The sequence below is a fragment of the Lonchura striata genome, chromosome 1 (assembly GCF_046129695.1).
Source record: "Lonchura striata isolate bLonStr1 chromosome 1, bLonStr1.mat, whole genome shotgun sequence".
Lineage (NCBI taxonomy): Eukaryota > Metazoa > Chordata > Aves > Passeriformes > Estrildidae > Lonchura > Lonchura striata.
In genome coordinates this window covers 8,765,278-8,783,413 of record NC_134603.1, presented here as the reverse complement: position 1 = coordinate 8,783,413, position 18,136 = coordinate 8,765,278, and the positions used below count along the sequence as shown (strand labels likewise).

The 18,136-nt window shown below is 40.7% G+C and overlaps 1 protein-coding gene across 1 annotated transcript in view; it reads left to right on the top strand.

The window, feature by feature from the left end:
* Positions 1-18,136, top strand: part of TG (thyroglobulin) — a 145,949-nt gene that overhangs the window by 16,083 nt on the left and 111,730 nt on the right. The window contains exons 10-20 of the mRNA XM_077781935.1: positions 1,575-2,162; positions 3,327-3,569; positions 3,904-4,041; positions 4,607-4,684; positions 5,017-5,129; positions 6,027-6,138; positions 6,813-7,013; positions 10,793-11,002; positions 13,227-13,381; positions 13,866-14,022; positions 16,211-16,435. Coding sequence (XP_077638061.1) covers positions 1,575-2,162; positions 3,327-3,569; positions 3,904-4,041; positions 4,607-4,684; positions 5,017-5,129; positions 6,027-6,138; positions 6,813-7,013; positions 10,793-11,002; positions 13,227-13,381; positions 13,866-14,022; positions 16,211-16,435 — 2,220 coding nt within the window. The remainder of the gene's footprint in view (positions 1-1,574; positions 2,163-3,326; positions 3,570-3,903; positions 4,042-4,606; positions 4,685-5,016; positions 5,130-6,026; positions 6,139-6,812; positions 7,014-10,792; positions 11,003-13,226; positions 13,382-13,865; positions 14,023-16,210; positions 16,436-18,136) is intronic.

Below are 18,136 nucleotides of genomic sequence, written 5' to 3'. Positions count from 1 at the left end.
CTGGGAATTTAAAGATGCTTTCTTTTTATTGGAATTCCATGGGTCTTTCTTCATATCTGATTACATCTGGAAATAAATGGATGGTGTATGCCAAAGTCTCCTAACAGGAAAGCAAGCCAGCTTTACAGTGGCAAGGGATAGTGGGAAATACAATGTGTGTCAGCCTTGATATCCCCAGTCCTAAAGGTGGCCAGGGTTAGGGTGGGCACACTCAAAGCAGAGGAACCTGAGGTCTTGCCTGGTTGCTGAACATGTCACTGCCATGTCTCTACCTCAGTGTGCAGCTGGAGTGTGTAACATCCATGATGCACAGGAGACTTGGAGCATCTGTGGAACTGAATGTGACCCCTGCCCAGTGAAAAAGCCCTTTTACTTCCAGACCAAGGCACCTGAGCTGTCCCTGTGACACTGGGCACAGTCACTGGCTCATCTTTTCATAAGAACTTAATATTTTCAGTGCCTTAAACTATGAACTTGATTTAGTCTTTTTAGATCAAGAATATATCCTCAAACTGGTAAGATATCACAGGACTCCAAACAGAGAAGAGGGATTTAATGGATGGTAGATTTCTCATAAGTCACAAAGTCAAGCCGAAAAGGTGACCTGCAGATGACTTCTGACATCAGTTTGATAGACTATGAACTGCCTCTCCTTGCCCTTTTTTAAATTGAATTGTGATGAAAGAAGGAAGCACAAAGGCAGTGAATATTTGTTTTTCAAGTTTCTGTGAACTGACAACATGTCAATGGGGAGAATAGACCAAGAGGAGAGCCTGCTTCTCATTTTGGGAGAAATAGCAGTGCCCAGCAGTTGAGAGTGGTGCATAGTGAGGGGGCTCCTTTGAATAGCAGTTTGCAGAAGCAGTGGGGAGTTTGTTGTAATGATCTGAATTGAGAGGGGATTTATATCTAACAACCCATCCGTAGTGCAATGCAAAATAAAAAGGTTCAGAATTCTCTGGTGCTCAAAAGATGAGCTTCCGTGGTTGGCTGGGTTTGTGGAGCTGCTTGGTGGCAAAGTGAAATTTGGCTCTGGGGATGGCAGAAAAGGCTTCCAAACCAAACTCACTCCAGTATTTTGAGGGATGTTATTTTTATATTCAGTGGCAATGTTCAGTAGTGTGGGAAGAGAGGACACACAGTATTAAGATTCAGGTTCTGTCCAAGGGGAAATAAAATTATCCCACTATTCAGATGGTTGCTTTTGCATTGAATGAATAACAAGTAACGTGATTACCAAGTATATCTGAAAATAGTTGATCTATGTAAACAGATTCAGGAAGGCATTTAGTGACACCTGCCCCCCACCAGTAAGAACTACAAGTACCTAATGTACTCACAAATTTAAAAACAAACATATCTGTATTCATCTTGGAGGGCTCACATCCCTTTGGAAATATTACCCTGGTTCAGCATGGGACCTTAATATTGCTAAGCCCTCTCAGCAACAGGTCAGGAATGTTGTTATTAATGGGCTGAGTGGCCACTTTTTAGTAGTAGTGTTTATTGTACTAGAGGATAGGGATATTGTATACCTTCAGTACATTCAGATGTGCATGTTTTTCTTTTCCCAGGCCCAAGTGCTTGCCAAGTAGCAGCTGGCCAGGAGTTCCTCAGGGCTGTGAAGCTGCTGTTGTCAGATCCAAGTGCTGTGCCTGAGCTGTCCAGCCTTCACCTCCCTCAGTGTGATGCTGGGGGTGGCTGGAGGCAGGTGCAGTGCAGTGGCCCTCCCGAGCAAGCCTTCCAGTGGTACGAAAGGTGGATTGCAGAGAACAACCAGGGCAAGCCCCTGCCTGTTCCTGATCTTGTGAACATCATAGCTGGGTATAAAGAGGCATCCTCTGGAGACTTTTCAGCTTTTGTTAAAGCTTTGTACGAGGCTGGGCACCAGAATGTCTTCCCCATATTCTCCATGTATTCGTCCTTCACCGATCTCCCACCTCAGGTGCTGAAAGGAAACATGACCAGTGCATCTGAGAACATTTTGCTGGACCCATATACATTCTGGCAGCTTCTGACTGACCAGCTCAGCTACTACCCTGGACCCTATACTGATTTCAGTGCTCCTCTAGGCCACTTTGAACTTCGTGATTGTTGGTGTGTTGACAGCAAAGGACGAGAGCTGGAAGGAACAAAGGCAGGAGTGAACCAGGTTCCAGCATGTAAGTAACAATTTCTGGTGGGTAAATAGGAGTGCTTTCTTGTATGTATTTTGTGCCACAAGAGAGGGAAGTCCTTTCAATTGCTGTAAAGTAGCTAACAATAACTTGTCAGACAGATCATCAGCACTGCCATTATCGATGGATGTCAGAAGTAGGGTGACTCATTTCCATTAAATAAGTGATGGCTGAGCTTTGGGAATAAGGAAAAATAAAGTTCCACATCAAGACTGAGTAGATTTTATAATTTGGAGTTTGGACATATAATGATTTTGCAGAAGATACTTATCCAGCTGGTAAAGGATATAAGAATGTGTGAAGGGTTGTATGGAAAAATCAGGATTACACTGTAATGTAAATTACTTTCAAGAATGCCTTAAAATGAAGCAAGAGGGATTTTCTTTACTGCCTGTTATTATGTGATCAAGAGTAACAGATATCCCCTAGAAGTCACTAGGAGGAGAGTGAGGCCAGCACTGAAGTTCAGTAAGCTCTGTCTAGACACCTCCTCCAAAGGTGCTGGGCCGTCTTTGGAGTTACTCCAGCAGATGACCTGTATTATAAATACCATCACTGAATTGTTCTCATCACAAGGTTTTTTTTCCAGCTGTGAAGAAGAGACAGGACAATGAATTGGTGGAGATTCCAGTTCTGTGGGCAAGTGGGGAATAAAGGGGATGAAGCAGATTAACAGTTATTTTGGAGGAGCAGCTTTCATGGAAGTGGTTCAGTGCATTGCTTCCTGGGCCAGTAGATACGTGGAGAGGATAGGTCAAGTGCCAGCTGCCACTCCAGACCCAAAGGATATACCTTCATTTTCCTTTTGGACTCTCACTTCTGATTATCCACATTTTTTAATGGCAGCAGCTGAGGGGATGTTCTGTAGAGATGCATTAACTCAGTTTGTAACCAATAAGGATGTAAAAACATCAAGCCTTTGGCCCACGACATGAAGCATGTTTGTGTGATTTATAGCACTTCTTGCTGTTAAACAGCTGAACACCGGCAAGTCTCCTTTGCTTATTTCGTTATGCAATTCAACACCAATTTCAGAGGGAAACAGATGATGCGAATTAAAGACCAGTTAGTTTTCACACGCAAATATTTACTGGATTTAGATTAAAGTCATTAATATACTCTTCATGTAAACACTTTTTTTTTATACAGGCCCTGGTGTATGTGAAGGTGTGAAGCAGGAAGCCATGAAATTCATGGAGGAGGCAGAGCAGCTCATCCTGGCCTCAAATGGGTCCCAGTTTGCCTTTGGAGAAAGCTTCCTGCTGGCGAAGGGGATAGAGCTGACGGACAGGGACCTGCTGCGCTCCGCGGGGCCGTACGGGCTGCAGGCAGCGATCTCCCAGGAGCTGCTGTCGGGCAGGGACTCTGCTCTCCAGCTGGCTGCATGGTCAGGTGGGTGGCAGGGACAGCAGGGCTGAACTGAATGGAGTCACACCCAGAATCTGTGCAAGAGCACTTGATGTCAAATGCAACTTAGCTGAAAAGCGGGTGCGACTCAGCAGGTGTCATTAATCAGGGTCATTAAGCTGCCGCTCCGAGAGCTGATTTCAGTTCTCTCCTATGCATCACTCAATGCAAATAAAAAATCTGGGCACTTGCTTTATGTACTTAAAACATTTATTAATTTGTCTTCTGAAGTACAGGGAACATTCACATTTTTGCAAATATGTGCATTTTATATATCCTGTATTGGACACTAGAGCTTTCTTTTACTTCTCTTTTATAGTCCTGCGCTTCTACTGGCAGAGTTACTTTACTTCAAAGAGTTCTGCTGGGGAAGCAACACAGCTGGGATTTTTCCCTTACATCCCTCAGTGTGATGGCCTGGGAAACTGGGAGCCAGTTCAGTGCTATGAGAGCACAGGTGAGCATTTCCTAACAAGACACTCTGGGCTGTCTAAACAAAAAAACCCAACAACCCCCAAAAAAGAAAACTCCCCTAAAAATTCCAATTAAAAGATATGAAACCAGTATTAGTCAGACTGGAGGAAGGTGATGTGGTCTACAAGATGTGTGTAAATTGGCTGGACTCAAGTGAAAGTTCATTTGGGCTCAAAAATGAGCAGATATTCAGTTGCTTGCTGCTAGTTGTGTTCCTGGAGGGTAGGTCCAGGGGCTGGTATTGTTTAATGCCTTCTCTCGTGACCAGGATGATGAGATGGAGCACACCCTCAGCAAGTTTATGGATGATGCCAAACTTCTGTGAGTAGGTGATAGGGCGACAGTGGGGGAGTCTCACCAGAGCTTCTACATTTCCATTTGTACCACTGCTCTCAGATATGGTCCTACTTACCCCTGGATTCCAAGCTATGACTTGGATTTACTGATTTCTTTCTATAGAGCTGCTGAAGGTGAAAATCTTCCTAGTATGCAACACAGCACACAGTAGTACCACATCTAAAATAAAGCTGCTTTTCTTCCCTGGCCAGGTCATTGCTGGTGTGTGGATGAGAGAGGTCGTTATGTCATGGATTCCTTGGTCTCACGTTCATCGGAACTTCCCAAATGTCAGTTGGGTTTTCTTTCTAAATATTTGTCTTTATCTATTCTTGCAAATTTTAATATTTATTGGAAATTCTAATATGCATGAAGTAAGGCTTGCTTCTAACTATTCCAAGAAAAGTAAAAATAGTTATATTCTTCTTTTGCTAGATCATTTGATTTCATTGTGTGTGATTTTGGCTTGCATGATTTGAAGTGGACCCTCTACTGTTGGTGGCCCTGCCTGAGATTGTAGCAGTGCCTAATGCAGATGTGTGAGGGAGCTGGTGATGCAACTCTTTCTCTTGCTTAGGTCTGAAACTTGATTTTATTTTAAAAAACATTTTCCCTCTGGCAGGCCAGACTTCATGTCAGCGATCTCGAGCCAATGCCCTAATTTCCAGCTGGAGACAGAGCAGTGCAAAGCTGGACACCTCTACAGCTGATCTGTTCATCCCCAGCTGCCTTGAGGTGATTTGACGTGACTGAGGGGTGAAGCAGTTTTGCTTGCACCTTGCCATAGTCACGCACAATTTCTGTCCATGCTCCTTAATCACACCCTGTGCATTTCTATTAACCTCAAAGAAAAGGGCAGGACAAAGCTAACAGCTGCTGTTGCCCTGCAGAAGGCAGAATTTAAATAGCTTTGAGGTGGAGCCTGGGAATAGGAAGCTCAGTGCCTGCCCACGCTTCCCTCCCACAGGCTGGCTCTGCCTGGTGCTCCTGCAGAGCTGTGCTAAAAGGCACATCTCAACTGACTGACATTTGGGGGGGCTCTTTCTTCCTGAACTGTGAGAGAATGACAATGTGAGCTGGGTGCAGATGTCCCAAAAAAACAGGGTCTGTGATGCTCTCAAAACGTGGCAGTGAGCAGGAGAGAGACAGGCAAGAAATAGACATTTCATGTAATAGAGTCATTATCATATGGAATAATGTAATCCTTTAGGTTGGAAAAGACAGCAAAGATCAAGTGCAACTATCACCTCAGCACTGCTGTGTCCACCACTGAATCATACCTTGAAGCACCACTTCTACACATTTTTTGAAAACAAAATCTAGAATTTTATCAGATCTTTTTCAATCTAGGATTTTTTCAGAACTTTATCTCAATAGACTTTCAGTCAACACCCTCTTAATGGCTGGACTCAGTGATCTCAGAGGTCTTTCCTACATAAATTATTCTTGATTCTCTCAGGGACTGGTCTATCTATTCAATTAGTTAGACTGTATTTAGTGTTTCTTTTCAATATGTTTTAATAATGGATAAGGGTAAATATAAGCATTTTAACCAATCTTTGGGGTATGGATTTTGGTGTGTCTGTATTAAAACACATTGCTCTGCGATGACAAGTCCTTGCTTCTTTGTAGACAGGAGAATACACTGTGCTGCAGAGATCTGACACAGATATTTGGTGTGTGGATCCTGTGTCAGGAGAAGTATTCCAGCGTGGCAGCAAAGGCTTGGATGGCAATCCTGAGTGTGAGTAATGCTTTGCCCCCTGCCTGCGATCCCTCATGCTTTGCAGCATATGTACTTTCCTTTTCAGAATGCTGCCTGTGAAACATGGGAGGCTTGCAGTTAATTCCTCAGTGACAGGGTACATACAAAGCACAGCAACATTGAAAGGTTATCTGAAAATTGCTACCCTTTACTTTCATAACACCAGAAATAAAACAGTCTAGACAAACTTATGAATGGACTTCTATGTATTTTTAAATTTTTGATTTCTTACCACCATTTTAACTATTTAAAAATGTAAATTATCATATCATTATATTTAAAATTACCTTGATCAAAAATTTTTATGGAAAGCTAAATTTTACTAACTTGGTTTTTTTTTTTTTTTTTGCTTCCTAAATATCAGCTTCTAAATGATACATCATCACATTTGTAAAAAATATATATATATAAATGAAAACTAAAGAGCAGCATTTTTTCAGTATCACTTGCACTTCAATCTTTAGGAAAAAAAAGTGTGTTTTTTTCTAGTAGAAGTAAATTTCCTACTTCTATAATAAAACAAATTATTTGTTTTCATGGTCACTCTTCTTTCTTTCTACCAACAAAACAGGCTGGAAGCACTGCTGGTAAAGTCTTTAGGTCAGTTTGTTGTCTTCTATTCTGTATCTTGCAAAGAATCTCTCTCGTTGAAGGTCCCAGTTTGTGTAGCATGCTGAAGTCCAAAGCGGTTTCACGAGAAGCTGCCAGAGGAGACATCCCCCAGTGTGAAGGGGACAGGGGGAGCTTCTCCCCTGTGCAGTGCAGCCAGGAGCAGGAGAGCTGCTGGTGTGTCTTTGCCAATGGAGAAGAGGTGCCAGGGACACGAGTCAACGGGGCAAGACCCGAATGTGCAAGTGAGTTCCTGCTTCAGGCATTTACTTGTGAGCAGATCCAGGCCTGAAATTTAACCCAGATCCTAAATTTTTCCACTCTCTAGTTGAATTTAATCTTATTTCTTCAGACCTTTAGAGATACTTTTCTCAAGCAGCATGCTTATCTTTGTGTTACAGCAGATTTCAGACCTACCAGGGCATGCTGTCTGGTTTTCTTTAGGTGCTTTGTGAGGGAAAAAGGAGAATGGAATGGATCCTTGACTTTTTGTGTTTCATAAAATTAGTTGAATCAAACCATTTGAGCTATGAAACCCAGCTATAAGGCCAATCTGAAAAGCTTGCTGGAAACTTGAACCTGCTCCAGTCTGAGCTGGCTCTGGGATTAAAACCCATTCAGCTGACTAAAATAAAATTTGAAAAATGTATCCTTCTGCCATTCTGACTCTTGGCTTGTGACCAGAATTGTGTAAAAGATGTGCCAAAATATTGCATATTCACAGAGTATTTCCTGAATGACCAGAGTTGTGAAGTGCTGGAATTCACTCATGGTTTCCAGTGAGACACCCAAATGGGAGACATTTGGATAAGTTTAATTTGCAATGTTCTTTATGCATTTTCCCATCACTGAAGTGAAGCAAAATTAATTAAACTTTCTATAAGGCTACAAAATGTAATGATTAGTGGGAAGTAGAGATGTAAAAACAAAACCTTCAGGTTAATCTGCAGGACACTGCTGTTTTTATAGTTTTTTGTTGGTGTTTTTTTGATTGTTTTGTGGGAGACAGATTGAAAAATATTAGGGAAACAAGACCATGTAATTTGCCTCAGTTTCCTTTTGTGATTCTGCTGTATAAAGATCAACACAGCTTTGCTGCTCACTGACCAAATGGAAGATGTGGCACTTAAGGACATGGTTTAGTGGGGGAGCTGACAGTGCTGGGTTAATAGCATAATCATACAGTCACTTCCAAACTTAATGATTCTACAATTCTATTGTAAAATACCTGGAGGTATCAACCCAATTGCCTGCAAGGTTTTTATCAACTAGGTAACTGCTCGGGCAACTTAGAAATAATTTTCTTTGTGGTCTCTTGTATCAATAGACAGTTCTGAGGATGGGATTTTATGAGAAGCCAGAAGGAGACCCCATGGCTGTATCTGACCCATGCTTGTGGTGTTCTGTGAAGATGCCAGCTGAGCTCTGAGGAAATGAGCTCCAAAGTAGGGTGGTGTAGTCACCTGAATGTAGCCATCCAAGACAGGTTTTTAGCTCTTCAGAGAAGCAGAGCTGACCACAAGTACAATGCTGCTGCCATCCTGTACTTTTCCTAGAGAAAATAATGACTAAAAGTGATTAATGACATTTCTTTTTTAAAATGCTGAGCTGAGAAGGAGAACTGCTTTGAAAATATAGTGGAAACCTGGTTTTACTGAAAGCTATTTGTTCTTTTCTGCATAAAGATGGAAATAATCTTTAATGGTTTCCCTGGATTTTGAAAGAGCGATGGAATTTTCATGATACACAACTTAGTTATTGTGTAAAAATAAAGAATCAAAAGTTAGTTTTCTCCTCAGTCTACCTATCTTTATGCCTCCAGTCCTGGGAATTACTAATAATTGTTCAGGAAAAAGGAGTACTATACTGCTACTCTGGAGATCTTGTCTCTCAGCAAAATAAGGTGTTGTAGTGGGAAAATATGATAAATTTTTCCTCCAGCATCAGAACAGACAGCTGTAAACAGAAAGTAATAACTCAGAGTGTCCAGGAGGATTTCATTAGTTTAATCACTTCCATTGGAGGTAGAATCCAGCTGCTTCTTGCTGACCTGCACTGGAGAGATGATGCCAAGTACCCCAGCAGCCCTCATGCATCTCCCATCCTCATGCCCACTTCCCATAACTCTGAGTAGAGACAGAGGAGAGAGGTTTCCAGAGAAGGTCCTGGAGATGTTCATTTCCTTGTGAAAATCTTTGGAAACACCTAAGAATGAAATGTCAGTATTCAGCTGGATTCTGGTTCACTCCTACAGAACCAAGAAACAGGACAATGACAAAATGGTACAGGCTTAGAATTTAGTAAATGAAGTGGAATATCTAGAGGGATAAATGAACAAGTTACTGAAGGTGAATTGAAACCTCTGAACCACACCAGGAAACCATTGATCACTTCTCTTTTGGGAACTGGGTATTTCCCTGGTTCACACACCAAATCTCAATGGATCAGGCAGTAAGAGATTGTAGCACCATTCAGCTGAGACTGGATATGACTTGCTGGATATAGAAATGTGCATGAGCAATTAAGAAACCACAGACTGATTTTTACATTCTGTGTATAAAGATTATATTATTGTAATTTAATGGCCAGGATAAGTATTACTATCTCTTTTACAGAGATGCCTTCTGGTCCTAAAACTTTGGGAGATTTATGAGAAATTTGTTAAGCAAGGATTCCAGGTTTCCACCTCTACAGAGAGTCTGGCTACAGGGTCAATGAGTGAAGAGAAGGAATGTAGTTGCCCCATTTACAGAGTTACTGCAAAAACGTTCCTATAAAGGAGACTTGGATAAAAATATGCATTTGGCAGTTCAGAGAGGCAAATATGAAAGCTTTTTTTTTTGTTGGCATTGACATGCTCAGAGTTGGAAAACAAAGATGTACTGCGCACACTGGATCCCAGATCCACCCTGCAATGTTTTAATACTTTAACTGAAAGTTTAATACAAGGTTTTTAATATTTTAAATTAAATGGCTGCTTAGTTATGTAATTAATCTCCATCAGAAGGGGAGAGGGAGGGTGCTCAGATCTGAACCAACACCAATATTTGCCTCCCTTCAATGATCAGGAAGTTTAGGACTGATCTGAGCATTGTAATTTGGAAAATGATCTATATATAAACCAAGAAAGTGAATTGTATGATATTATAACATCTTTTTCTTTGTATATATTTACAAATGAGGAAATTAATTGGGGTTTTTTTCTTGTGTTTTGTAGCTCTGGAACTAATATGTGTGCAGCTATTACTGGATATATTTAGTAATTGAGTTGGGATTAGGCTAATATTGAGTGAAGCAGTTGGCTTGTACTGATTAGTAAAAAATAATTATCACTGTAATTAATCTGTTACAGTGGGCTAGCAGGGTTTGAATGACTGTAGTTATACAGAGTGAATTGATAAGGAAAACTGTGCTCCAACTCTAGAGCTGTATACTACTGTTTATATATATATATATATATACATATATACATATATACATATATATATATCTATATATATATACATATATATATATCTATATACATATAAAATATACATATAAAAATGTATATTCTGCCCTATTGGTCACTAGAAACATCTTGGTGTTGCTGAAGACACCACAGTCATGAGTTCCTGATCTCAAAACTTTCAAACTTCAGTCTAAGGGAAACTGAGGTTTATTTGGCCCTGCCTGTTTCCACTAGATAAGTTCTGTAAAGGTTTGTTCTGCTGTTGGTTAGAAATCTCATTTCCTGCTTAAATTTATCCATGACTGTTCAAAATGTTCCTAGAAACCACGCACGTCCCTTTCTGGACCTGATGCATTACCCATCACAGTCAATATGTGCTTTTCCATAAAGACACATATTGACACACATTCAGTTCAGTAAACTGAGCCAAGCTGACCTCAAACCAGGCCAAAGCTGATGGGAAAGGCACAGGATGCTGTCTAGGTTTGAATCTGTGGCTGTGAGGGGTTTATGGGCTTTGTCCTAGAGGTCATCATACCCCTAACACGTATCCCCCTTCTCCCGTGCCTGCAGGTCCGCAGTGTGCTCTGCCTTTCGGTGCCTCAGCAGTTGCCAACGGGGCTGTGCTTTGTGAAACCATCTCTGGGCAAGCTCCAGGCATCCAGCAGTGCCAGCTCGTGTGTCGCCAGGGCTTCCACAGCGCCGCTCCCAGCTCCCCATCCCAGTGCGACGCGCGGCAGCGGCGCTGGGTCTCGGCTGCCCCTCTGCCCCAGGCCTGCCAGAGTATGTCTGCTCTGATCTGGTCCCATCTGATCTCACCTGACCTGATCTGCTGGGGCCTGGGGAGGGCTTGGAGCAGTGTACACAGTGCAAAACCCAGCTTTCATCACAGAACTACTGTGTGAATAACAACCCTAGTTACAGAGGAGTTGCTAAACTGGGATGCAGAAGATGTGTTCTGTCTTCTGCCATCTTCACCTCTTGGCTGGCCCCTGTGCCAGAAACTGTCCCTCTTCCCTGTAATAATAGAGCTATAAATAGCTTTTCAATCTATATGCAGATTTTTCTTGTTAGCTAAAAGATGCTGGCACCATAAGTGATTCTGATGGAATTACTTAGTTCTTCCAGATGAGTGCCAGATGTTTGAATTTGGCAGAACTTGACTGTTTATTTGCATAATCAAGTCACTGTTACTTCTGCATCTTTTTTGCAGCAGTCTGTTCTTAAGGATTGTTGTTGTATTTTTTGGCTGACTTCTAGTATTTTTCAAACCAATTTGATTTCAATAAAAAAATAGCACTTTAAGTCTTGGAAAAATTTGATGCCCATTCAGAGCTCATGTAATTGGATATTAATGTTGGCCTTTTCAATTATTTTTAAAACACATACATTGTGATCAAAATGGCAATTTGTAGCAGTGCTGAACTTTGAGAAATGCAGGTCTTCCTGCTAAATTTGCAGCTACTTTTTACTTCTGGAATAGGTTGCACCCATTGGTCAGTCTTCAGAATGGGTTAAACTCTTCTATTCCAACTGCAAATATTTTTAAACTTTCAATTTCAGACTGAAAGTTTTGTCTGTTTGTGATTGTGTTTGTGAGATTTCTGTAGCATGTTATGAAATAACTTCCATGTTTGCCTGATGGCAGTGGGGTAACTTTGTAGGGACAGAGGGGAGTGTGTAGCAATCTGCTATAGGGTTTACTGTAAGCAAGGACTTCCCCCAGTAATTTGTGTTTGGAATAGAACATGGTTTTAAGGAGAAATTAAAAATCCCCAACACATCAGAAGGTGATTGAACAAACTTCACAATAATGGAGAATTCACCAAAACACTTAGTAATTTTTTCCAGTGGCTAATTACCCTCACTCTCAAAAATCATATTTTATGTTCTGTATGTATACCTCTAGAGACTGTGGTTAAATCACAGTCTCTTTAAATACTCTTGAGAAACAAAGCAGAGAGAAGGCTTTGTGCTTTGCAGGAATAAGCAGGGGTTTGTGTCCTCTGGTCCTGTCTGCCATTCTCCTTGGGTGCTCTCCAGGCTTTCTCATGCTCGTTTTTGGGGTGAGGGATGAGGAATTGTGCTCCAGCAGTGACACCTGTATGTGATGCAGGGAGGGTCTGCAGAGGAGCTGAATGAGGGAGAGCTCTGCTGCTTGTCCAGCCTGGTGGGAAAAGAGCCAGCTCCACTTGGAGCTGGAATGACAGCATGGTTGTAGTGCTGAACCTGAGATAACAAACCCTCCATGGGGCCTGGGATCAGTGTTACTCCAGCGAAGACTAGAAATTTGCATATTTTTTCTTGCTAAAAACTGATTAAATATATTTTGATTTTCTGACTGATGAGCTCACAGATTTGTCATCAATTTGTGTGATTAGCATCACTTGGGTTTTCTGTCAAAAATTCAGAAAGCACTAATATCCATGGCAATGCCATTGTTCTACAAATTTATTGTCTCTTAAAACTTATTCCCAGTAAGTTTGACAAGGTGGGCTTCCAAAAGCCCATTTACATTAGTATTAATTGCTTTTACCATTTAATTCCTTTTTAAATTGTTTTCATGATTGCATGTAGGAAAAGTGAAAATTGACAGGTCAATAGTTCTTGTCTTTCTTCTTTCTCTTCTAAGTATTGGCAAAATGTCAGCTTTCATGTAGTTCTCTGGAACTTCCTACTTGCTAAGGGTTATGAAAAATTATCAGTAATTCTCCAGATTGCCCTTATCCTTCTCTGAGCTAGTGCTCCAGTGCAAAATATCTGTTCCTTATTATCGAAGTGTATCACTTGTTTTTTTCTCTAATGCACAACATTTATATTTATCAAGCTCATGTCTTGCTGATTGTTATTTGCTACTGACAGCTCTACTGCTTTCATCTAAAAGTGGGGACATGTTATTGATGCAACATGAGAATGTCAAATCAATGTTGTCTTTTCTCAAAGTAACTCTGAAGGTCAGGTTCCTCATTAGTGAGGTTACTAAATGTCCTCTCTACTTCATTTTTAGAGCTCCAATTATTTCAGACAGTCCAAGCTCAAACACACTTCCAACTACGCCTGCCTCCTGAGAAGACATGTAGTTCTGACTACTCTGGATTACTCCAGACATTCCAGATATTTATTTTAGATGAATTGAAGGCTCGTGGTTTATGTCACCTCCAGGTAATTTAAATTCCTGTTGGTGGATTTTGTTTGTTTGGTTTGGTTTTGTTTTCTTTGGTTGGGTTTTGTGTTGCATTAAAAATAATTAATAAAAAAAAGTGAAACACAACATAGACCTTTGCCTTTGACAAATATAGAAGAACGGAATATGCCATGAAATCTGTCAGGATTGGCAGCATTCTCATATGGATGAGTGGGAAAATAGGTTTAGTCTCACACCACATCATCAGATCAGTTTAGTTCCAGCCATAAAAGTCACATCACACTAGCCCAATATTGGTTAAAAAATTGTTTCAATGGAAGAGAATATTTTGACTATTCTTACAGTGAGTATATGACTTGCTAAAATTATATTTTCTTGCTTCTGTTTTTACAGACCCTTTTGACAGTGTTACTTTGAGTATAGTACAGTGCAAATGAATAGGGCAAGGCAAGAACAAGTTCTCAGGTTGTCTAACTGATTTCATTTATTTCTGAATTCAAGGTGAATGCATTTGGTAAAACTGGCTCAGTTTCCATGTGTGATGATTCCACTGTCTATGTCCAATGCCTGAGCGTGGATCGCCTGGGAGTGAACATCACGTGGAGGACTCAGCTGGAAAACATCCCCACAGCTTCTCTCCCTGACTTACATGATATTGGTAATTTTCCTTTCTCTGACTTTTCTGTGGATTAAATCTGATTTGCTTTTAATAATTTTACTTCCCTGTTTTTATAATGCTGGTGTTGTCTTTTTGAGCTTTAAATGTTGATATATTTCCCTTCTTAGGCTATAACCACACAGTGGAAAGAAGCTATAATTGAATATTTCTTTCAGATAGGACTGCAGCTGCCTTAACTAGGATTGCAAATCACTTTATCAGGCATGGGCTGAACTGTCCCAGATGTTAATTTCTATTGGACAAGTCCTCAGTGGTTGGAAAAGTGTTTATATTCATTGTATTCGGAGAAACACAATTCACACATTGTCAAAAATTTCTTCCAAGTTTTTTTTTTTCTTTTTTCCCCTTTTCCCTGTTTTACTATTAGTTGCATTTCCTTTGACACTAAATAATGATCCTTACTTCTGACATCCTAGGGCAGCTATACAGAGACTGGCAGATGTTTGCTGTGGTTTCCACAAGAGGTAGGGGTGGTGTAAGGAACTTCTTTCAAAACAGTCAGTATTTTCCTTCAATATAAGAGATATTAAAAATATATCCCAAGTTCAAATGTCCTCTGTGGGCATATCAAGGATAGTGGCCTGTTTCAAGAATAATGTGGCCAGCAGGACCAGGGCAGTGATTGGCCCCCATACTCAGCACTGCTGAGGCCACACCTCAAATCCTGTGTCCATTTTTAGACCCCTCACTTCAAAAAGGATATTGAGGTCCTAGAGTGTGTCCAGAGAAGGCCAATGGAGCTGGGGAAGGGTCTGGAGCTCAAGTCTGATGTGGAGCAGTTGAGGGAGCTGGGGCAGTTTAGCCTGGAGGAAAGGGGAGATCTTACTGCTCTCTGCAGGTGCCTGAAAGGAGGTGGAGATCATTCTGTTCTCCCAGGTCTCAGATGATAGGACAAGAGGAAATGGGCTCAAGGAGTCCCAGGGGAGGTTCAGATTAGATATTAGAACTTTTTTAATTGGGAGAATGCTCAGGCATTAGAATTAACTGGGCAGGCAAGTGGTAGAGTCACTGTCTCTACCAATGTTCAAGGGGCATCTGGATGTGTCTCTTGAGGATATCATTTAGGGCTGATTATGGTGCTGCTGGGTTGGTGGTTGGACTAGATTATTGTGAAGGTCCATCCCAACCTTGGTGATTCTGTGTGACCTTTTCTCCGGTTTTACTGCTTTGGAATAGTGTTCCCAGCAGTAAAAAGAAATAGGTCTGTCTGCATGTGTTCTTCCTTCTAACTTTGGGGCTTGGAGATATGTGTCCTACAGCCATTTTCTTGACCAGAACTGAATTCAAAATCCTTCAGGACATAGATGGCAGCTGTAATGGTCCTGTAGTTTGATATTGTTTACATCCGTCCCCTATTCTAAGGGAAACACAAAACACAGAATGATAGAATGGCTTGTCTTGGAGGGGCCCTTTAAAGGTCATCTAGTCCAACACCTCTGCCATGGGCAGGGACATCTTCAACTCAGTCAGGTTCCTCAGAGTCCCTTCCAATCTGACCTTGAACATTTCCAGGGATGGGGCATCTACTACTGCCTCTCTGGGCAACTTGGTCAAATGTTTCACCACCATTGCTGTAAAAAACTTCTTCTTATGTCTAATCTAAATTATATCTATTCTTAGATATATCTTATCCAATAATCCATTGCCCCTGTGAATATTCAAGCAGTTTGCAGAAAGTGAATCAAAGTATAAGTGTGTTTGGTTTTATATTCAACTTTATTTTTGAAAGTGTTCCTCTTTGAGGGAATTACCTTTTTGACCTCTCCATACTAAAAATTCCCTGTAGTACAGAAATAGCTTTTTGAGGGAATGATTGTATGGTTTCAGAAGAGCCAGAGCAGAGTCTGCTCTCTTTGTATAGTTATGGTACTATCATGTCCCACTAAGTTTCAACTTCCATTACCTGCTAAGGCAGCTCTGGGGCCTTCTGTTTGAGGTGGTTTTGGATGTATTTAAGCAGAGTAAAGACTGTAATTTTATAGATGCTGTACCGATTAATTATGATCTTCTGTTTGTTAACATGTTTGTATTATTGCATCTGCCTCTGTTTTAACTTCAACCCATCAGTTTCTGTGTGGTTATCCATTGCATTACCAAATAACAGTGTATCCATTATATTAGCCAAATGTCTTTCATGCTATTTTGTTGTATTTTTTTCCCACTTTAGAAAATGCAATTGTTGGGGAAAATCTCATTGGAGCATTTATAAAAGAGATTAAGGATGGTGTTTTCCTGCTGCATTTGGATTCCAAGCAGTTCATAGCAGATTCTGTCATTGATTTTCCTCGGGATGAAGAGTTTGATTTGTCTCCCCGTGTACAGCTTGGATGTAGAAGTGGGTTTAGAAGAATTTCATCTCCTGGGAAAACAGGCCCTAATTCACAAGGATGTGGTAGGTCCCATTTTTAGCTTTCCATTCTTAGATGTTGTCAGGAGTCAGTATAAAGCTGAAATTAGAAAGTCATCAGTGAACCTGTGGTTAAAGTTCATATTTGAAAGGTGTGAGGCACTAATGTGAGAGAAATGGGAATTAGTGCTTTGCTTCCTGTTCAGTCCTTGTGTTGAACCAATGATTTGGAAATAGGCATCATGGCACTGACATTGTAGAGGAAATTTTGTAAACATTTTTGAGATTTTTGTAAACATTTTAGATCTGTCTGGTAGTAGAAGGTCATTCTGTAATGCACATGATCCTTAAAAGTGGATTTCACAAAGATAATGTAGCCAGAGCTTCAGATAATGATCCATTACCTGGAATAGAAACTTAGAGGCAGAAATGCCAAGAGTCCTGAGATTGTGAATTGCTGGGCCAAGTCCAGCCAGCTCAGCTTTTTTTGATGCTGGCCAACACCCAGACCTAACAGCACTTCTGTCCTCTTTTCTTCTTTCCTTCTGTTTAGTCTGCTTCCTTGGAAAAGGCTGCCTTTCTGCCAGTATACTGCTTAGGACTGCCAAACCTGCCTTTTCCACAGCTCCCTGTGGCTGTGCCAACCTGTCCTTGGCACCAGGTTGTGCTGCCAAAGTGTCTTTGCCTTGTTTCTATCAACACCAGCCTTCCTTCAGATCCTGGTTGTTCTTGTTGGCCAGCTGTTCTCAATGAGTCCATGTCTCATTTATGTCAGCTGGGGATGTATTCACTGTATCCAGCCTTTTTTAATCTAGGGAACAGAGGAGAGATGTACCACTTGGAAGAATAAGATAACAGAGGCAGGTTTTGGATAAGTTTTGTAATGGGAATGTTTTCAGATATTCATCACTTCATTGCTATGAAGCCCATCAGAATATGTGAAAAAAAAACTTATTTCCTTGCTTGGTGTGGTGTTTCTCTTTAAGCTCAGAGAGTTTCCTAATGCCTGGGTAAGGTAATCAAGTGATGAACACTTTTGAACAGCTGCAGTTTCCAGCCTGGACCTATAAGGGTAAATTGACTGCAGGTTCAGTTCATCTTCACAGTATGAAACACTTTAGATCTGGGTTATTTAAATGCATGCATGCAAAAAAAAAAATTATTTCCCATTGAATCCAGAGCCCATAACAACATGCAGCTACTTAACAAGATATAGTGTTGTATTGCTTAAAGGTATCATTATTTTATAAGTAGAATCCATCACTTAGAGCAGAACTTAGAAAGAACTGGATCTTTCTGCCAAGTGCTGCCTGCCAGGCATAAACGCCTCTAGGAAGCAGTGAATAAACTTGCCTTGTGAGTTAATTCATACATATTTCAACCAGCTAGCTATGGAAAATGTCACTCAGTAAAACAGACATCATAGATATGTGGCAAGGAGACAGTTTCTGCTCCAGTCTTTGACAGAGATTTCATATTCTAAGCTGCCATAGTGTAACTGCTGCTGGACATTGGTTTGTGTTGCAGGACTGCATAATTTATTCTGAACAGGGAACTTAGGAATTCACAATCTGGTTCTTCTAATATATATACACATATATATACACATATATATACATACATACATATATATACATATATATACATACACACACACACACATATATATATATATATATATATATATATATATACACATATACATATATATATGGATATATCCTGCTCATTCATCCTGTCTGGGTC